This window comes from Sorex fumeus, unplaced genomic scaffold, assembly GCF_029834395.1.
Source record: "Sorex fumeus unplaced genomic scaffold, SorFum_2.1 ptg000033l, whole genome shotgun sequence".
NCBI classification, from domain to species: Eukaryota; Metazoa; Chordata; class Mammalia; order Eulipotyphla; family Soricidae; genus Sorex; species Sorex fumeus.
This window is the reverse complement of record NW_026606090.1, coordinates 17,429,817-17,452,275: the sequence shown is the minus strand read 5'-3', so window position 1 is coordinate 17,452,275 and position 22,459 is coordinate 17,429,817. Positions and strand designations below refer to the sequence as shown.

At 45.2% G+C, this 22,459-nt stretch overlaps 1 protein-coding gene across 7 annotated transcripts in view; it reads right to left on the bottom strand.

Annotated features, from left to right (window-relative positions):
- The window catches only part of ANK1 (ankyrin 1), a 229,642-nt gene that overhangs the window by 77,947 nt on the left and 129,236 nt on the right, over nt 1-22,459 (bottom strand). For all 7 annotated transcript variants that reach the window (XM_056116807.1, XM_056116811.1, XM_056116812.1 and 4 more), the window contains exons 2-3: nt 21,194-21,295; nt 1,731-1,829 (exon numbers count right to left, since the gene is read on the bottom strand). In XM_056116807.1, coding sequence (XP_055972782.1) covers nt 1,731-1,829; nt 21,194-21,295 — 201 coding nt within the window. The remainder of the gene's footprint in view (nt 1-1,730; nt 1,830-21,193; nt 21,296-22,459) is intronic.

Here is a 22,459-nt window from a genome sequence, read left to right as displayed (position 1 = left end):
TTTCACTAGCAAAATAACAGTCAAAATGGAGAAATTCAGAAAGCATGAAAGTGCTGAAGCACAGTGTTTTTGCAGCTTTTGGGGGAATGCCAGGGAAGAGCAGCCACCCCAGTCCACACAGCCCATCAGCTGGCACTCTGCTGGCAGCCAGGTATGTGAGTGCATCAGAAGGAAAAATAATTGCAGCCTCTGCATCCACAGGAAGAGTGGGGTAGAAACAATTGGCTTTTATCACGGGTTTGGGAGAAAATGCCCATATTCACTTAGGAAGAGCAACTCAGTCTATTTTACCAACGAGATCTTTTTACCAGCGGAAAATGACATGAAAATTACAGAATTTTACCTCAAGATGATTCTACCTTCATAATATTTTGGTAGTTCATTTCATAACCATACATTATGTCTGTTCTCTGCACAGCGTTCTGGTGTTCTGCTGGTGAGGCAGCAAAAAGTTTGCACAGATATTGAGGCTGTGTGTAAGACCACATTTATTAAACAAACACACTTAAGTTAAGAGATAGTAGGGCTGGAGCGATAGCACAACGGTAGGGCGTTTGCCTTGCACTCAGCCAACATGGCTGACCTGAGTTTGATTCCTCCGCCCCTCTCAGAGAGCCTGGCAAGCTACCAAGAGTATCTCGCCCGCACAGCAGAGCCTGGCAAGCTACCCGTGATGTATTCGATATGCCAAACACAGTAACAACAAAGTCTTCACTGGAAACGTTACTGGGCCCGCTTGAGCAAATCGATGAACAATGGGAGGACAGTGACAGTGACAGGGACAAGCCCAAGAGAAAAACCATGGCAAGTATAAAGGAAAGAGAAGAAGAGGAAGTTCGCAACTAACTCAGTAAATAGAAGTAATTTGCGGGGAGGGAGGGTTTATTTTGTCCTGTTTTCAAATTCTAGCTGCATCATGCTTTTTAATGAAAAAGTAAGATACATGGATGTTAAGAAATATAGATTTGCATCCTATAGTGGAATCTATTTTGTGTTATGTGGACTTAAGTCACTAGTGTTTATAATGTGTTGGGAGCTAAGAGGAGGAAGAAATGATAATGGTGGAAGGCATGATACACCTGCCAAACGCCGAGAAAAAAAAAAAAAAAGAACGCTGTCCAAAGTAGTAGCAAGAGAGGAAGTTCTGCTGGAAGATAAACCAGAGGGATCTGAATCCTCTTCTTCCCTAAATAGCCAGCCATGACTGATTACTTACTCCAAATGTCAGGTCTTTTATATACAATCAGATTTCATTTTAAAACCAATACTGGCACTAAGAATTATTCTTCCCCGTATAGAGATGAGGAAACTGAGGCATCACACTGGCTGGTAATGTTCTGAAGTTCCCATAGTAAAGGCAGCTTAGGGGGGATTTTCACCCAGGTGCCCACTGGAGGTATCCTGGGAACTTGGCACTAGTCAGATGAGCCAAGCAGAGCAATCACAGAGCCCCCAGCAAAGGCTTCACTTTGAGATGGATACTCAGTGAGGGGTAAAATAAAGCTCACCGAGTTACAGTGTAAAAAGGGTTCTGAGTTTCCAGTGACTTCAGGACCCACAGAACTGACAAGTGATTCGGTGGACAAGAGAACTTGTGGCGCCTCAGTGGGTTCTCTCAGGGAGGACTGGGTTTCTGTCAGGGTTTAAAATAGCACACGAAGAACCCAAGAACTTGAGTTCAGAGTGACAGAAGCCTTCTGGTTCCATAGGACAAGTGCTAAGAGACGTACCTTGGTTGTCGTTTCCAGGATGATCTCTTTGTGCAGCAGTTCAACCACCATCTTCACGTGGCCTTCTTTAGAGGCCAGGTGCAGGCCGTTCAACCCATTCTGTGAGGGAAAGAGGCGAAAGGAGCTCGGTCAGTAGGGTAGTTCATGCATTTCCCCGAGGCTGGCAGGAGGTCTGTTCCTGTGATGAGAGGCACTGGGCAGAGACAGAGACCACATAGCCCGAGTGCAAAAGCAGACGGCAGAGCCAGCCGCCCAAGGCTCTTCTGTCAGAACATCCATCAAGGCAGAGAGAGAGAATGCTGAAAAGACTCGCTGGATAGAAATTAAGCCTCCAAACTCATAAAACCAATGGCTGGCTTTGAAATTCAGATCTTAGCCAAGTATTAAGCATGCACATAATAAAAGTAATATTGTTTTTCTAATTTTCATAGCAGTAAACAGAAAAAGCACAGCAGCAGCTCTGCTGTATCTAAAACACTTGTAGAAATGAGGAAATATATAGCAAAATGATAAATTTGGAATTAGGTCCCACAATAACTAAAATGCCAAGACCCACTAAGGTATAGGATTCCCTGAATGGAAGAATCAGTATTAAAATACCCCCTTGCCCACCTTGGCATCTCAAATATGACCAAAGACTAGATGATGCTTAAGTTTTGGGGGTGGGCAGGAGCCCAAGCAGACGTTTCCAGGCCCAACCATTAGCCACAATGACAGAGCTCTCTAATCAATTAAAGTGTGCTCAGGCTGACTTTCACTGCACTTTGCAGAGGCCACACTTCTCTGCTGATTACTCTCAGGCTTCCTAGGCTTTTGGGCTTGGCACTTAGATGGCTTGAAACTTTCTGGCAAGAGTTGTCAGACTTCAAAGAGTGCTACTTACAGTCAACAACTAATTCTCACAAGAGAGAACTAAATTTCTGTTCTGATGGGCGAGTAGGTTCTGATTTAATATTGCAGATGACTTTAGTCAGTAAGCAAACTTTACCCCTATGTTTTTTGTTTTGTTTTATCTTCCTTCTCTACCACAATTCACTCTCCTCGGGCACTCCTCCTTCTGACCTCCTCTTTTAATGAACTCTCTCTTAAATACTCCTTCTCAGGCTACTGCTGGCTCCTAATTATAAAGACCCTTATAATTAGGGTCAATCAGTGAAGAAACTGGTTCCTGACTTGTTTGATTTGACATGTCCCTGATGTGTTTATCCCAAAACATCCCTGAAGCCTCACTGTGGCTCCTATAATTCCTAGGCATCGTTACCTGTAGATTCCTGTTTAAACACTAATATTCCTCAAAAAATATTTTTTAATTTAGGCACTGTGATTTACAAAGTTATTCATAGTAGAGTTTTAGGCATACAATATCTCTATCCCAATCCCACCACCAGTGTGACATTCCCTCCACCAATGTCCCCAGGTGGCACTGCCCACCCCTAGCCAGCTGTCTCTTTGACAGGCATAAATTTAGGCTTGGCTGCTGTAATTTGGATTTCATGCTCATAGCATTATTGAGTCTGTGGTTTTGATGGATTCCTATACCTCACCCCTTCACCTTGGACATGCCAGAGGCACTGCCCCTTTTTCCTCTTACCTAACTGTTCTTATTCTTCCCAACACAAATATTCTACCAGCACAAATATTAGTGGTCATTCACTAGCCCATTCACAGGTCAGATGTATTATTTTGCTAAAATTGCCTCACATGTTTAAAAAGAGAAAGTTCACCTACTTCCTATTTAGGTAAGGCCCATCCTAGACCCTCAAACACCCAGAGCACAGCTGACAAAGTCTTAACACATCAGCACACTCAGTTTTGCCACGTGGGAAGGTCCCTTCACCTGCTATTTCCCCTGTGCAAATATCTAATATTCACTATTAGATTTCTTCCCCTGCAGATTTTTCACACCATTAAATGTAGAGCCCAGAGCTGTGGGAATTAGTCACACCCATGTATTAATGAGATTATCATATAAAGACAATGGGAGAGTCAGTTTTGATAATAGGAAGAAAGAATGTGATTTAAAAGCAAGACAGAAATTTGGGAGAAGGGGAAGAGTATCAGAGGAAGTAAATCAGCTTCCTTCTAATCAATTTGCAAAACCCAAATTTACTGGAAAGCAATTTGTCAAGTGACTAAACAGAAGCTGGGTTTTCCTTCAGCTCTGACACTTGGACTCTGCCTAGGGACCTCTCCTGCTGACAGTGCTCCCTGAAGTCCCTCCTGCCTTATCTGGGAGCATCTGATGCTTGAATGCAGATGTGCTGGAATTATGTGGGACTTGGGTGGGGCTGCTACGACAGGCCCTAGGGCAGCTGTAATGTGCCTTTTGCTGACTCCTAGGCCTTCAGTGTTTACTCGGGCTCTGCAACCACTCCCCACTGCCATTCCTTGGTCTTTCATATCTCAAAGCTGGAACTTTCAGAAGGAAGAAAACGTAATGTTTTGTTTTGTTTTAGTTTGGTTTTGGTTTGGAGTCCGTACCCAGCATGGTCAGGGGGCTATTTCTCACTTTGACCTCAGGACTGGACCATATATGGTGCCCAGGGTTCAAATCTGGGTTGGCAACCTGCAGAGTGAGCATCTTACTTCCTCCTGTTCTTTCTTTCCATACCTGATACTGCTCTGTCTGATTGCTGTTTGGCTCTCAGGCCAGAACCTCAGTCTAAGGTACTCAGGATAGATGGCCTAGAGAATGCTGGTATCAAAACAGGTATTAGAGATTTCTAAATGTTGAGGAAACAGAATTTTTAAACAATTATCTCAGGCCTCCTACCTTCCCTAGGGCATAGACGTACAACCAGCCTGTGTTTCCCAGAAAAATAACAAAGGTTTTAGATCTACAGTACAATTTGACAGTTTTAACAAATACGTTTTTTAGCTTTTAGTTTTTAGGCATCTTTTGTATGAGAGAGTAAGAGCATATCACCCCTCCTCCCACCTTTTTGGTGATTAGGCTGCTTAAAGCCTGCATGCAGTTACCATAATCACTCATGTGGGCTGCATCTGACCCTGTGGCTGGTGTCCAGGGTTTTAGCCACTGTCTTGAATGCATAGAAAGCCTCTCTCCTCCCTAGTTGTGTTGGGCCTCCCTTCCCAGCTGCTTCAGTAGAAGGAGCATCTGTAGAATAATATTGGTATGTCCTTTCTCCCATGCCGCAGGGAGCTTAGATTTATTGGGTTTCTCCATTCACAGTGTTCCCAAGGTACTCCCATTTCTCTGAGTTTAACTTTGCTCTGCTCTTGTCCCCATTTTCCCCATAATCACCATTTTCCCCTAAGCAGTTCTTGTGACTTGTAAAGTCAAATTCCTCAGAAATCTCTGGATTTGTGTTTGTAAGTGAAATATTGCTTTTCTCCTTTCCTTATGTCCTTTGCATAGTTTACGTCAGAGCAACGTCCTTTTCGTATAGACACAGAAAGATGGTTAATGCTATGCTTTGTAACTTGGGAGTTAGTTGACTCTAAATAATATTCACTCCTGGGCATCTGTTTACCTGACTTAAGCCTCAGTTGCCCTTAATTCCTAGCACCCCAAGGCAAGGTCCCGACGATGGAACTGGACAAACTGTGAGCTATCTTGGCATTGAAATGGTACAGACCAAGCGCTGTAATACTTAAACAAGTTAAGAGCATGGTCATGGACAAATTCTGTCATGATCCAAAGAGAAACAACTGGACAAAAACTCTGCTTAGGGTTAAGAAGGGCCATCTGGCCTGAATACTGTTGTCTGAGATCTATAGTGAGATGTCCCCAGGAGAGTGACCCCATAAGCTTAATGTATCTCTTACTGTGTCCATACAAAATGACTAATATTATTAAGAAGTACAATTAAGATGAATATTTAAATGGTTGTTGGACCAAGGAAAGGAGAACTGCACCCCTAGATGAAATTCCACCCTTGAGCAGATCTCCTAGCAGGGAATCTTTGTCTTGGCTCATGGCTCATGACCACCGAATGCACGTGGCAAGTGAGAGAGCCCTCACTCATTTATTTTTTGATTACACAAGCAACCTTCGATACGAAGACCCTTTGCAGAGATCAGTATATCTTTCTGTTGGTTTATACTCAACTCTCAGCCCATTTCCTGAGTCAATGATCTCTTTCTTCGTTTTGACTTCTTTTTCCACTTTTTAAAAATGTTTGTTTTCAACACAGTTCCCCTAAGTTACTTCCAAACTTCATTACTGTGGTAATCTGAACCCCTTACCCTTATCAGACAGATATTCAAGAAAGTACTGGAATCTAAGTGTGGACAGTCACGTAAGAAGCAGGGCTTTGAAGAGCCACTGCGAGGCATTTCCTTTGAGCAACATGAATCTAGCAAACATTCTTCAAAACCAATTCTGAGCCCAACATTGGGCTTGAAATGAATAAAACCTTATTCTCGACAGTCTTGGACTATTAAAGGAAATGTGCCTCAGAAATAAAAACCCAGGGAAGACTGTCCAGGTGGTGTATGTGAGCACACTGGAGAAGAGAGCCCTTCTGCCCAGAAGGGCTCCCTGGGGGCCTTTCCAAGGTGACTGCACACAGGGAGGGTTAACAAGTTCATTAATAGGGGAAGGCGAGAAGCCATATGAAATTTGAAATTTAAACACATGAACTGAAAATTTATAAACCAGGTTCCTAGTCATTCTCATTTTGTGCTCCTCTTGCTTTGATAACACATCTGAGTTGAAGGGTTGTACAAAATCTAGAGGCACAACCAACAGTAAATTCTCTGTAGCAACTGGGCTCTTCAGGAGGATAACTGAACAGTAACAATAACAATTCATGATGTAGCTGCTGATGTGATGAATACCTGAAGACAAATTTACTGCAATATAGGCTAGGTATAATTTATATAAATGCACAGCTAGTCAATATTGGAGATCACTTCTATTACTTATATTCAAAAGAGTATTTCAGAGATGAATACTGTGCTTGAAAATTTATTTTTCTTTTTTTGCTTTCTAGACTTCACCTGGAAGTATTCAGTGCTTACTCTTGGATCTACACTCAGAGATTACTCCTGGAAGGGCTTGGGGGACCATACGTAGTATTGGGGATTGAACCTGGGTGACTAATATGCAAGGCAAATGTCTTACGTGCTATCTTTCCAGCACAGATTTTTTTCCTCTTTAGATTGATATGTTTATTGATTAAATAAGGGGAAGGGGCACAGATTATATAAGATTTTTGTTCTTTAATATAACTGTGAACACAGATGTATTATAATCTACCACCTCTTTCAAAGCCTAGAACCACATGTTTTATTTCAATTAAAGTAAAAGGCAAGATTCAAAATCCTGCCTTGCTTCTTTTCAAGTATTTCAACTAACTTCACAGCTGCTCCTCTTGACAGTGAATAACAAATAAATAAAAGGAAAGGGTTTGGGTATGTGTGTGTGTGGGGGGGGGGGGGGGAATTACACGTTTCTTTCCCCAAACAACTGGGTGGGTGTAAGAAAAATAATAAAGAAGTAGAAGAATTGAAAGTAAATGCTTTCGCTACATTCGAAACTGAAGAACAAGCCAACAACAACTTGTAAACATGTTTCCAATTGCCTTTCTCAAAAGAAAACATCAACTTACCCCAGATTCTTCTGCCTAAAGAGACCCCCTTCTGGCACTCCTATCAGAAATATGCTAAACTGGTTGATATTGTCTCCCATCACCCCGTTCATAGCTGATCTGTTCTGTTTTTCTTTTCCCATTCTTTTTTTCCCCTTTTCTTTCAGGTTTGATCATTTCTATTGATTTATATTCAAACTCATTGATTCTGCAGATGTGTCCAATTTATCAAAAAGCTTGTAGAAGACTTTTTTTTGTCACCAAGGTGATTTACATTTCTGACATACCATTAGACATTTTTATGGTTTCTATCTTCTAAGAAATTCTGTTAATTTGGTCTGGATAGATAATACAGTGGTTAGGGTGCTTGCCTTACACATGGCCCACCTGTGTTTGAGCCCCAGCATCTTATATGGTCCTCTGAGTCCACCAAGAGTGATCCCTGAGCATAGAGCCAGGAGTAAGCCCCGAGCACTGCCAGGTGTGCCCCCCCAAAAGACTCCCCCAAATTAAAAAGTTCTGTTTATGAATGTTGTTAACTTTCCCCAATATATATTTTTACATATTAATCATCATTACCTTAAAGTCTATGTGATATTCCAAGTATCCCAGTCATCTCTGAATCTGATTGTGTTGGTTGCTTCATGTCTTCACAATTTTTTCTCTTACTGATGTGTTTTTGCCATGATTTTTAGTTGGAAGGTAGACATTCTACATCAGAGACACTGAAGCCAATAGTACCTACTCTTGGAAATGCTGTCTATGATGCTAGCCTGGGGCAGGGGCTGCTCTGCCGCTCAGGTTGTATGTGAATTAATCCAGTTTGGGTTTGGCTGTTCCCATCAGTGCACTGCAGACTCCAAACTCTGCTCCATATTCTCTTTAACCCTGACCCAATCTTAGGCAGGCTACATGTCTGGACTTCAAAAGTGGGGTTTATAATGTATTAAATGACCTGTTATTTATTTTGGTGTGTGTGTGGGGTGGAGCCAGACCCAGTGGTGCTTAGGATCGACTTCTGGCTCTAATCACTCCCGGAGGTGCTTGGGGAACCATACGTGGTGCTTGAGATTGAATCTGGACTGGCTGCATGCAAGGCCAGTGCCCTCCCTGCTGCTCTTATCTCTGCCCACCTTGGAACCCTCCTGCCGGTCTTGAGGCCTGGTCTTGCAGGGGCATTTCTTGCTCCTCCAGCAGTTTAGACCTTTGCTTCTGCTTTCCTTCCAACAGCAGTGGCTCTTTGTCTATGCCCAGCTCAGGAATGCTTCTTCCCCTTCCCAGCAGCAGGGAGCTCTCCCCTCCCTAGGAGGAGGGAGCACTGTCTCTCTCCTCATGAGGATATGTTGTTACCCTGGACTGAGGGTTAGACGGTTTGACTGCTCCTTGTGGAAAGAGTTGCGAAGCAGACAACGCTTTGCTCCTCTTCTCTGTCTCCACAGCCACCAAACAGCTCCTGTACTCCCTGTAGAAGGGAATCTCACTCTGGCTCCTGTTTCATCGTGACCACCCAGATGCATGGGAAGAGTTTGTTACAGATGCTGGCTCTGAAGAATCTATTTCAATTTAGGTTTATGTGGTAGTTACCTCTTCCTCCTGTATCTGCAAAGTGAAAGTGGTGGCTTCCTCTTGAAGAGCTTATTCCTTTTTGGAATTAAATAATTAAACGTTTTTAACTTGATTGCCTTGCTCCTTTAGCTTTTTATGGATTCAGAAAAATTATAATTTTGAGATTACCCAGCCCTTTATCATTGTGAGGGTGAGAACAATGCACTTTGAAACTTTTGCCATCTTACATACTCCCTGAACTGGAACTCTGAGGTCACCTGGCCCACACACTCTTGTTTCACATGTTTTTTTTTAAAAAAATTTTTAATTTTATGAGGTGGGATGGAGCAATAGCACAGCGGTAGGGCATTTGCCTTGCATGCAGCCAACACGGCCGACCCGAGTCCGATTCCTCCGCCCCTCTCGGAGAGCCCGGCAAGCTAATGAGTATCTTGCCTGCACGGCAAATCCTGGCAAGCTCCCCGTGACGTATTCGATATGCCAAACACAATAACGAGAAGTCTCACGATGGAGACGTTACTGGGCCTGCTCGAGCAAATCAATGAACAACAGGAGGACCGTGACTGTGACCATGATTTTATGAGGTAGTTCACAATATTCGATTACATTTAATATTAAAAACCCAATCCCACCATCATTACATCTTCCCACAACCATATTTGGGATGTTTCCATCCCAAGCCCCAAGCCCTGTCCCAAAGCACAACCGAAATAATATGTTTTGTATTGTTTGTTACTAAAAACCGCTGAAAATGCTAGAAAAAAGTATCCATAGAGGAAACAGTGTGAAGATTGTTCTATTTTGGCAGGAGCCATAAGATCCTTCTTTAGGATATCATTAACATGTTAAAGGTTAAATGATGTGAACTTTCATATATATCTGAAATATATATATATGCATACAAATATATATATTTCCCTCTATGATTGGTTGCCTACAATTTGAGTACCATCAAATGTGGTGTGGTACTCTTGGATAAAGGGTAGGGAGTGTCTTATGATGTGTCTCAAGGCTGAGAATCGAGGTCCAGGAAAAGATTCACTCATGTGTGAGGCTCGGCCTGAGTGGTTTCACATGGTTTTAGTACAACAGACAACTTTTAAAGGCTCTTTTGTGGTGGCAAAAATATTCATGCTAAGTGCATACACAATCTGGAGGTTTTCTTTTTTTTTAATCTGCCTTTTCTCCTTTTCAGGTAGAATGTCAGCTCAGAGGATCTTCTAAGAAGCAATCTGTCTGACGGGAGGAGGAGGTGATCTCAGCCAGGGTGTGTTTCTTTTTTTTTAAGATGAAAAAGCCACATTCAGCCTGTGATTTAATTTGGAATATTTTCTTGTACTGAGAAATTCCACTGGCAAAATACGCAATTCTAGACATTTGTTCTCAGTAAATTATTCCTCTGTTTAGCATCTGATTGCCCCAATTATACTAATTGATTTCAAAATGCACAAATACAGTAGATATGTCAGAGGAAATTTAACTCTTATCCTATTTATAGAAGAGAATGGCTTCAGAGAGGGAAGTCACAAGGGACTAGAAAGGTGTTCCAAGGGTAATACTGGCCTTCACCTGCTGATCCCAGTGATATCTGAGCACAGAGCCAGGAACGAGCCCTGAGCAGAGCTGGGTGTGGCATACAGAGTAGCACTGTAGCACTGTCCTCCCATTGTTCATCGATTTGCTCGAGTGGGCACCAGTAATGTCTCCATTGTGAGACTTGTTACTGTGTTTGGCATACTGAATATGCCATGGGGAGCTTGCCAGGCTCTGCCATGCAGGCAGGCTACTCTCAGTAGTTTGTTGGTCTCTCCAAGAGGGATGGAGGAATCGAACCCAGGTCGGCCACATGCAAGGCAAACACCCTACCTACTGTGCTATTGCTCCAGCCCAGCACAAAGAGTAAAAAATCAAAATCACAAACACACAAAACAAAAACAAAAAGAGAAAGGTAACTTGGTCTATCTGCTGGGACCCTATATACATACCTCTGGGACCCTGTATACCTCCGGGACCCTATATGTGTGTGTGTGTGTGTGTGTGTGTGTGTTTTCACTTACCTAGGTTTACATCTTAAAATATACCACTTTACTATTCAATATGAATTTTTTTGTTAGAGAAGCAAAGTATTACTCTGTTACAGAAGTTTCACCGTCCAGCCTAAACATTGTGACCTCTATCTCTGCCCTATTACTGGTCCCTATTTGCATGGGGAAGATCACTAACATTACATATTCATAGACCTACAGCTCTGAAACAGAGTAAGAAATAAGAATGGAACTGAGGTGTGGGGGCAGTGTGGAGTAGTAGTACAGTGGATAGGGCACCTGTTTCACATATGGCTGATCTAGGTTAAATTCCTGGCACTTCATATGGTTCCTTGGGTCCCCCCAGGAGTTGTCCCTCAGAACACAGATAGAAGTAAGACCTGAGAACCAGTGGGTGTGGCCAAAAACAAAAACAAATTTTAAGCAGAGTTTATAATTTTTTAAAAATTTATATACCTACTACAAATCTTGAAATTAATAGGGAAAATGAAGAGTAAGGGAAGGAAGAAATTTAGAGAGAGTGGAAACCAAAAACAAAGGAGATGATGAACAAATGGGAAAGAGGGTAAATTACTGGAATAATATAAATCTTGGTTCCATTCTTTCAATTTCCTGAATTAAATTTTCCATCTAAACAGATATGAAATCAAAATTTATAGGAATTTTTGCATCTCCCCTTCTCTTCTTGGACATCCTTCCCTTTTCATCTTTGAGATGTTGGCTGAGAAAGTGGGTGGTATGTGAGAAAGAGGTCCTGAAGAAACCTGGGCAAGCAGGTCTAGGGTCTGAGAGAGAAGGGGAATTAGTCGAGTGGTTGGGAGATTATTACATGGAATAACTTAATGTGTGGAAGATACTTTGAATCAGCAGAAGTCAGCTTTATCATTGTCTGAAAACATTTGAAAACATAGAAAGAGAAACCACTAGAAAGAATCTTGAAATGTTGGACTTGATATGAAATATTGGCATGGTTCCATAGATTTTTAATATACAACTACATATAGATGTACACAGAAATATAGATGTACACATATAGATAACCAATAGCAATGGACACAATGGATGCCAATTCAGATTTAGGTGTCTAAATTCTTTCTTCCACTAAAAGTGGAATCTTAGGGAAAATGGCTGGGATCTGGAGCTGGGACGAGGAAAGTGAAAAATAATCCTGAGACAATTTGTGCCATAAAGTCAGGACAAAGAATAATGAAGACACATCAAAGATGAAGGAAGCCAGCTTGTTAGGAGGGCTCTAATTGGTCTAATTTAGATTTGAACCTCAAAATAAATCATAAGCTTATCCCATTTTATCTAGTCAAAAAAACAACCCACAAGTCTGAATAGGTAAAAATAAACAATGACAAAAGAAATCAATGGGGAAGGAGGAGTTTACCCTTTGATGGACTGTCTGCAATTATGTATGCAAAAATGATGATGATGAATGACTGATCTTTGGAACTATCATAGTGAGAACTGGCACAGACCAAAATCATCAGTACACACTAACACTGGTAACTGGATTGAGTGAGAAGCAGGAAATAGACACTAGATCAGAACACCTCCATGCTAACAAATATAGACTGACTATAAAATTAATTGTATTTAGGTTAAGACAGGAGGGGAACACAATGTAGAGAAAACTGAAAGACAACTACTTTACTAGATTATTGAAGTTAACATCACCAAAGTGAGGAAGGGGCATGATTGCTATTCCAGTCAAGATAAGGAAATAGGAGAGAAACATGGTTGAGATTCCAGCTGCAGATGACACACAGTCAAAAGCAGAGGAGGAGAGAGGCAACACGTGAGGAAGGGATCCAGCCTGAAGGAAGTGATAAAGCATGAAAATGAAGGATGTGTCTCTAACAGTTTCCAGACAGAGTAGGAGGAGAGGGAGAACAATTTATTATTGTTGGGACAGTTGGCAAAGTTGAATAGGGTCTGTGGATAGTGGTGTCCCATAAGTTTTAATTTCCTAATTAGAAGGCCAACAGGGTAAATGTGTTGGAAAGTATTCTTGCTTTTTGGTTGGCACACACAGGAATGTTTAGGAATCACCAGGAAATTATGTCATATGTAGCATAATTGTAGGTAGGTTGGACAGAGGGATGGATAGATGGATGATGGATGGATAGATGGATGGATATGAAAAGCAAATGCAGCAAATAAAATTTAAAAATAGAGGGAGGAGTAGGAATTCTATGTACAACCTTTCTACAGGTTTGGTATTAACGAAATGTTTTTCAAAAGAAAATGTGGGTAGGAAGGAGTACTGGTTGGAGATTCAAAGTGTCTGCTGGGAAGAGGGAGGCAGAGTGGTAGGTGACACAGTTCTGGCTCTGGTGAGAGAGGATGGGGGCCCATAAGGATCCTGCCCTTTCAGGGCTCAGGGCCAGTGCCAGTGACCACACACATCCCTCTACTCCACAGAATGCTCGTATGTGAGTTGAGAGATTATCCCAGAATGAACATCTAAAAGTGCCGTCTGACCCTGAAGAGCTGATGGGGAGCCCAGCTGGCAGGGTGGGCAGCTCCTCCACTTGGCCCCCCGCCTTCAGTCTGGCGCATCGGATGTGGTGTGATTCTCCATAGTGGGGTGGCAGGAAAGGTCTGCAAAAATTAGGTCCTGGGACCCAATAAATCAAAAGGTGTTTGGAGCTGAGGCAACTGTTATACCCCATATGGCAAGCCACAGCTTCTTCCCTAATCTCTTATCTGAGGACAGAAAAGTAGAATGAAAGCAATAATTAAAAGGGCTGGTACAGCTAGAAAGGAAGGGATAAGGTGGGCTCTGAGCGTTTTCCCATTGTTTCTTTATTAAATCTAAATTTAGCTCTCTGGCCCAGGGAGTGCTTAAGATTCAACATTTACTAGATATTCATAAAGAGCAAAAACACTTTAATTTTTTTTATAATTGAGAAAAAGAGAAAAAATGCAAGAGAAAAGAGAAAAAAAAAGGAAAAGTCAAGAAAAGAAAACCAGTATTTCAGAGCCCTGCAAGGAGAGGACTCCAGTGCAGCACACCTCTCTCCCCTCTCTACAGAACCTTACTCACCTGCGACCCACAGAGCCCTGAGCCCAGTGCCAGATGAGCTGCAGCGGCTGGAAGCCCTCGGGAGACCGTGGGTGGAAGTGTGAGCTCAAGTTAATGAGAGAACAGGAGTCAGCAGCTAAGAATATCTCCTATGGACTAGAAAGAGTTTTTACGACCAGGATTCTCGTGTTTCTTTAAAGAGAGAAAAGAAGAGCAGTGGGGAGGAGGGGGAAGAGCACTGAGGAGGGAGAGTTAAAGCCGTGGGGAGGAGGGGGAGGAGCAGTGTGGAGGAGAGGGAGGAGCAGGGGGAGGAGGGGGAGGAGCAGTGTGGAGGAGAGGGAGGAGCAGGGGGAGGAGGGGGAGGAGCAGTGTGGAGGAGAGGGAGGAGCAGGGGGAGGAGGGGGAGGAGCAGTGTGGAAGAGAGGGAGGAGCCCTGAGAAAGGGAGAACTCACGACTGGTTCAGCATGTATGTCCCGGCCCTCTTTGTCCTCAGCAGGAGAGACCTGCTTAGCCTTGCAGCTGCCTCTGGCCCTGCCCACTCTAGGATAGGAGCATGGAACGCAGAGACCCTCAGAAAGGCAAGACAAGATTCACACCACACTCTAAAAGGATGTTATGCTTTTTTTTTTTTTTTTATAGAAACGTACTTAGAAAGATGTGAGGGGAGAGGAAGGTAGATGAGTAGGCCAGTGTTTGCTAGCCTTCTATGCACAGAGCTAGCCTTCTAAGCAGAGTGGTAGGCTTTGGTTCTGGCATCAGCTCAGGGCTCCCAAGAGGAAGCTTAGAAATGCCTCCAGCTGGGTGGGGGCTGGCACTGCTGCTCTCGTGGGTTTCCTTCTATTAGTCTAGCTGTCAGTGTGCGAGTCGCAGTGAGTTCCTAAATCCCCCCAAACTGTGCTGGCCTCCATAATAAAAATATTTTCATTGGTTACCAGTTGTCTGGCAAACCTTCTGGAAGTGGCAGCTCTGAAGCTGACCAGGGGCTGGGTTTGTCTCTAAACATACCCTGAGCTGTAGGCTGTGAGGAACAGCAGTTGTTAAACTGGACCCTGGGTGGCTCTGTGTCAACCAGGAGCTTCAGATAGTTGCCATCAATATGCTGTAGAGCATGGCAGGGCTGAGGAAGGCGCCTGGCTAGGTCATAAGGAAGACAACATCCTGCTCTGTAGGCTGGGCAAGAGCCCAGGGGAACTGCATGATGGGCTGGGAGTTAAGTCAAGCCCTGCTGCAGGGCCAGGCTAAGCTTTTCTCCTGCCTCCATGGTCCTGTGTAGGGACCCCCGAGGGCACGATGACAATGCTCCAGTCCTAGGGAGGCAAGAGCTCCACTCTCCCCTTTACTTGGGGTCTGCAGAGGAATCAACCTAACCCTGACCACTCTCTGCTTCTGTCTTAGGACCTGATGCTCTACACACAGCAGCCCTCATGTAATGCCTCCCTGGGGCTTCCTGCCCCCTCAGGGTGAAGCCCAGGTTCCCTCCACTCTCCAAGGCTTGGTGCTGGCCTGTCTCTACCCTCCTTGCCTACCACTTTCCCTCCTATTGCTCCACCACTGCCCAGCATGTTCTTCTTGCTCGTCTCAAACAAACCAAGTGTTGCTGCTAACCCCGGGGCCTGGGACCCGGTTCCCACCTTCCAGGGTTACTCATCTCAGAATCCCAGAGTTAACCCTTACTCCTTACCCCTGACCCCCTTACTGTGGGCTTCCCTGGAAGGTTTTCCTTCACTATCCACCACAGAGATATCTTTACTTTTGGTCCTCTTTTCAGTGGACATTACATCCTAGTCCACTTTTTGGTTATGCTCTGACTTTGAGGAGGGTGGGTGCTACAGCTGGCAATGTTCAAATTCCTGGATTTGAGTGCAGTAGTTACCCCTGGAAATGCTTAGGTGTCCATAGGTGGTGTTGGGGATTTGAGCCAGGCTCTTTGGTCCCAGCATCACAGGGCCAGTGCCTTACCTCCTGTACCATTTCTTCAGGCTCATCTGTCCTCTTCACCATGACAACGATGTCTTGAGAGCACAGACTTAATCTGTTTTGTATACCTTGTTCAGTCCCTAGAATAGTATCTGGCACCAAGTGGGTGCTTAGCATAAAATGACCCCCAAAGGACACCAACAGAATTCTATGCATCACGTTTCTTGTCCCTGTTCTCATCAGCCAAGTCAGCATCTGACTTCCTCGAATGCTAAATGCCTTCCAAATATCCATCTTTGGGTTAATACCTCTTATCTGAGTCCCAGCCTCAAATATCTGATCGCTTACTGTCTGTCTCTGCACTGGTAGTCCTCAGAGGTGCCTGAACAAAATCCTTATTGGTTCTATTCTCCTCTTCCTGATTTTCCACTGAGACTCCCCCAGCAGCCCTGGTGCTCCAGCTGCTCCCTGAACCCCTTGCTTGTGTGCACCCTAACACACTCCTCACAACCCAGGGCTAAGCTTCTCTCCTGCCTGCCTCCATGGTCCTGTGTCGGGGTCCCCAAGGGCAGGATGACAACGCTCCAAGCCTAGGGAGTTGTCATGCCTGAAGAGCAGTGGCACTTAAGGCCACTCATGCCTGCTCATGCCTCTCTTCTCCATCGCCCGCAGCTCTCTCCTGGCCTCCTTTTCCAGCTCCTGTCTGTCTTCAACACAGCGGCCTATAGAGCAGCTTCCTCCCAGTCACTCAGTACAGCACTGGCCTTTGCTTCCTTCCCCTCAGGATGAAGATCACATTCCCTGTGGTAACTTCTCTGAGCAGAGCATCCCGTGCATACTCAGTTCAGGCTGTTAAATGCCCAAATTCCACATGGTCCAGAGCCACGACTCTCAGTGTTTAAGCCTCCCCAGCCCTGCTGCTCTTGCCTCTCTGCCCCTTCCCTCACCCTTCCTCATCAGTGATGCAGCATGCTATGTGGGAAGCACAACCTGGCTGTATTTACACCTTCATGTACGCACACATGACTCTGGTACTTCTCCAGCAGTGACTGCACCCTGATGAGGTCTGGTCCTGCTTCCCCTCCAGGAGCAGCTGCTGTGTCTCCTGAACTCAATGGCTGCCCAGGAGGACTTTGCAGGGTTGTTCTCTTGGACAGAATGGTTTTTCTCCACCTCCTAAACCCTACCTATCTCTTCCCCTGAATCAAATGCTCCCATGGTTTCTAACAGAGTGTGCTTTGCATACTTACTTGTGTGAACATCTGATTAAAAGCTCTCACTACCCATGGGCAGAATTTCAGCGATGGGGAGGACAAATACCTTGATCTCTCTTTACTAAAATTCAGTCCACCAGACCAATTACTTGTAGAGATGTCCCTGCTGGGTGGGGGAAGCTCGTACAACTCTTGGATAAATGGGAGAACCAGGCAGACACAGAAAGAGCTTAGTGCCCCATGTGTGCACGTGTGTGGATTTGCTCTTATCTATAAATAAAATAATGATGATAAAAACAAGCACACATAACCTGTGCAATGAAGAAACTGCCCTGAATATTCAGATGTCAGTTATATAAGCCAAGAGTTCCTCTCTCCACACTACTCAGAGTAGTTACTTCCTATTATGGGGAGAAGCTATTCGAAAGTGTGTTACTTACATAAGGGTCAGAGGTTGTCATATTGCTGCTTTCAACCACCAACAGCTCCCAAGATTCCAGCAAAATATATTCTTGAGCCATTACCCCAGGATGAGTCTGTTTTCATCATCTCAAAACAACAAATGCAGATTTAAAAGAGAAGAAAGCTCTAGTCCCCTGAGAGGCCGGCCTGGCCAACAGCCTCAAGCGCAGGCAGCCCCTGTGAACGCTAATGTGCTGAGGGAAGGCTGAGTTCAGCTAGGACTGCCCTTCCCGCTGCCCACTCACCACTCAGGAACAGAAGCCAAAACATCCTGTCAAACCGACTCAGGCGGCTGTACTCTGTCCTCACAGCTATCACAGAGCACAGCACTAAGACCAACAAGATCCAGGTTTGGGAAGCTGGGGTGAAGGGACCTTGAGGACTCAGAGAACCCTGACTGCCTTCCACGTGACACATATACCCACTATGGGCTTGCTGCTGTTCACTCTTCTCCAGACGGAGCTGTCTCCAGCTGCAGGGCAAGTGGAGCTATGAGCACTCTGTCACTAGCACTGAGGAGCTAGCCAATGAGAAACGGTGTCATTAAAGTGCCAAGAATGCCTTGGGTGCCACTGCTCTCTGGGAAGCCACTCTGAGAGAAGACTGAGGGACAAATTCCTGTGGGGACTGGCCACTTAACTCCAGAGAGGCTACTAAGGGTTTGGGCTTCCTCCTCCAGGAGCTGCCCAGCAGAGAAGCCTCTGGCTGGACAGAGGAAGTCTGAGAAATGCATCCTGAGGACAGTGAGCCTAAAGCTGTGCAGCTGTTTCTGGTTGTCTTGTCAAAACAGCCCCTGAAACCCCAGTTCGACCCATTCTAACTGCAAGAATCACACTCTGCTTCATACTTTTGTCTTACTGCATCTTCGCATGAAAAACAAAGGGGTTGTTTCAAACTACTTGGTACTGAAATATTTCATCTCTGTGTGCCTGCTTTCCATCGCGGCAGATGTCCTGAGGTCTGTGGCTAGGAGAGTGTTGGTGTGTTTTGGGAGATGAAAGGAGAGCGGCAAGTGTTCTCTCCTTCCCGTGTAGTTTACAAACTCCAGACTGAACTACATGCTCATCCCCTGAAGGCCACTATGCGAGGCCTCTCCATCTCACACACCTACTTCCGTTCTATCATGTTCCATCCTCTTACTCTCTCTACTCTTCTAGCTGTGAATTTACACCATGGAAAGACCAGATGACTACAACTCACATCTTAGTGCTGGAGAAAGTAAGTGTATTTCACATTTTAAATAAGAAGGGTGAGTGGGCAGGGAAGAAGGATTGAAGGGTAGGGGGACGGAAACATAATAATTGTGAAAATGTTGCCTTGTGTTCCTGAAACATGTCCCTGCTGGCTTGTGAAAGTCATCAAGTTCACCACTGCTCAGGAGAACGGTGAGGACGCTGTGCTCAAGGAAATAAGCCAGTCACTACAGGAAGATGGTATATGATCCCACTTATACAAGATACCCAAACAATCCAATACACAGAGACGAAAGAAGAAGGATGGTTCCCAGGGCAATGGGCAGTTATTACTCAATAGGCAGTTTTCATTTTTAAAATGAATAAACTCCTGATATGCCAAAATTGCTGCTTTGCCTCTGGCTGGACCTCAACAACTCAGGACCAAGTTTCCTGAGAAATTAAACTGCCGAAAGTTAGCTATGTGGGAGCCATGCCCACAAACCACCTCTGGCCCAGCTATACAAGCTCATTTATTGGCCTTGTTTCAGAGATCCATAAATAAATTTTGAAAGAGATCAAAAGTTAATCTTGGGCCCGAGCAAGGCTGCACCAATCAGGGTAAGCTGTGTGTGTGTGTGTGGGGGGGGGTTGTCAGCTATTAACCTGTTGAAAATTTGGATATGTGGGTTTTGTGATTGAAATCTTCAGGCTTTCTCAGAGTCGGGGTGGGCTACTTCCTCCCACTTCCAATATATCTGGAAGCACCGGCAGTCACCCCCACAAACTATCTCCAGCACCACAATGTCAGCTCTTCTACTAGCCTTGCCTCAGAGAACCAAAAATAAATCTCGAAAAAGATCAAATAAAATAAAAAAAGAACTGAATAGGGTTCTGAGATGAGTGGTGGTATGAATTGAGCCCCGTAGCATTATTGACTAAATGCTATTGAGCTGTAATCTAAAATGGTTATGATGGCAATCTCTGTGCTACATGTATTTCACCACAATTAAATACACTTTTAAATAATTAAGACTTTTTTAAAATTTATTTTTGGGTCACACCTGGTGGGGGTTATTCCTGGCTCTTCACTCAGGAATTACTCCTGGCGGTGCTCAGGGGACCGTATGGGATGCTGGGAATCGAATCTGGGTCGGCTGCATGCAAGTCAACCCCCCTACCCGCTGTGCTAGTACTTCAGCCCAAAGATTTATTTATTATTTTGGTTTTGGTGACACACCTGGTGGTCTCAGGGATTACTTCTGGCTCTGTGCTCAGGATCACTCCAGGTGGGATTTAGGGGACCGTATGGGGTGCCATATTAAATCCATGTTGAAGTCTGTGGGAAAGGGAAGTGCCCTACCCAGCCCCCAAAGATCTTTGTTTGCTTGCTTGTTCTGTTTTTGGGCCACACTCAATAGTACTCAAGGTGCTCAGGGATCCTCAGGAGCCCTGCTTCCTGATGGGCTCAGGGGACCATAGGGGATGCTGGGGATAGAACCAGGGTCTGCAGTGTTCTATCCCCACAACCCTACCCACTGTATTATTGCTCCAGCCCCAAAAGATACTTTTTAAAAGTTTAAAAATCAGTAAAGTAAAGGTAAAGGCCCTCCCGTTGATCGTCGATTTGCTCGAGCGGGCCCAGTAACGTCTCCATTGGAGACTTTGTTGTTACTGTTTCTGGCATATCGAATACTCTCGGTAGCTTGCCGGGCTCTCCGAGAGGGGCGGAAGAATCGAACTCGGGTCGGCCATGTTGGCCGCTTGTAAGGCGAACGCCCTACCCACTGTGCTAAAGTTATTACTAAAGTTATATTAGTAACATTATTATCTTAGAAACTGAATTAGCATAGCCCTGACTGGTTGACAACAAACAATACAGATCATTTCCCCACAGGCCTAAGTACGACCTTGCTTCTTCCTTCCCTTTAGGGGTAGCAAACTGACTGAAGCAGTTCCTAGATCTTTGGTCCCAAGTTGGACTCTGCCCAGCACTTGCCCCAAACACTGAGTTCTCCTGCCCCTGCTGCCCCAGCAAGGCCCCGGGGTGCTGAGAACAAAGCTGGTCACGCCACATTCACATGCAGCCTGAGCCACTCCCGCACTGACCAGCCAGCCAGCATCCCACGCTCTCACACCTCAGCCCAGCAGAGAGCCCACAAAGGCTTCAGAGGACAAAGAAGATTGAATGTCACCACTGACACAACAGCCCTCAGAGGCCCTTTCTCCTGCCCACTTTCAAAGGCCACATATTCTGAGTCAACAGCAGGGACTCAAGCAGCTTCTAAGGGAAGAGGCTGCAGGGGATGGGCCGGGCCCAGCCGTTTCTGCTCCACACCGGCCTTCTCTGTAGGACCCTGGACTGTGGCAGGGACACAAACACAGAGGTCAGACCTTCAGTAGGCGGGAGCCCCGGGGGATTTCTGAAGCCTCTGAGAGAGGTGAATAAAGGTGGTAGAGAGGTCTGAGGAGACGGCAGCAGTGCAAGCCCACTTACCTGGTTACAGGTGTTTATGTCTACCCCATTCCGCAGGTGATCCAAGGCTTTGTCCAAGTTCCCTGACCTGGCTGCCCTCAAAAAGCTTGTCGCCGCGTCAGCCTGTGGAGAAAAAGCAGGCTGTGAGTGTGCTGTCCCTCTTAAGCTTGTGCCTGGTGCTGCCCGCTGTGGCTGCCAGATGCCCCTGGGACCTTGATGCTTTTGAACCACAGTTTAAGCTAGCCTCAAGCTGGGTCTCCCTTCCATTTGCTCTCAGTTAGTGTTCTTGGCTCGGATCCCAGAGGGAACAGACTTTAGGAAGGACCCTGTTCCTGGGGAAGGCATGGACCCCCATGCCTCCCAGGCAGCTCTGTCACAGGGTCCTTGGCTCTGTCACAGACACCAGCACATGGGAACCATTTAGGTGTTTTTTGATGTCACTTTGTGGTTTTGTGCTTGAAGTGAATAATGCATACTAACAACCACTATCAGCACCTTACACCGAACATATACCATAACCCCCAGGAAGATGCTTAAACCTCATTTGTTATAAACTCCAAGAGACAAGAACAATTGTGGTCACACATTGCAGATGAGGTCACCAGGTCTGACAGCTGAGTCACCTACACAGGGTCACAGATCAGGAAAGAGGCTGAACCAGGACCTAAAAGCTGGTGGCTCGACAGTGTCATGAGCTCCTGTTCTTGCTCGCTGCCAACCCAGCCAGCTTTGCCTGGCATACATCCTTCATCAGTCAGCATTCCTGGCTGGGGGAAAACACCAACAGGTAACAGAGCAAGTCCCCACTTCCAGGATGCTGGCATTTAGTAAAGACATGTCACAGGGGTTTTGGAGAGAGGTCAGGGGGCACAGTGTATGCTTAATGTACTCGAGGCCCTGAGTTCACTCTCCTATACCACGCGACCAGCAGAGTACATCTGGACACAGTGCCGGGCAACTAAGCATCCAGCTAAACATCTTCTGGGGGGGGGTAGCTTGGGAGTAGCTCTGAGCGCTCCTCCACTGGCCAGGTATAACAGAGAAAAGAGAGAGAGAGAGAGAGAGAGAGAGAGAGAGAGAGAGAGTGAAAGAGAGTTAGAGAGGAGAGAGGGAGAGGGGGAGGGGGAGGGGGAGGGAGAGAGAGGGAGGGAGACAGAAAGGGAGAGAGGGAGAGAAGGAGAGAGAGAGGATGTGGGGAGAGAGACAGACAGAGAGGGAGGTAATCATCTGTGAACATATAAAAGGTCATTAGTGAGCACCAGCAGAGTCAGGTGAGCTGACTCTGAG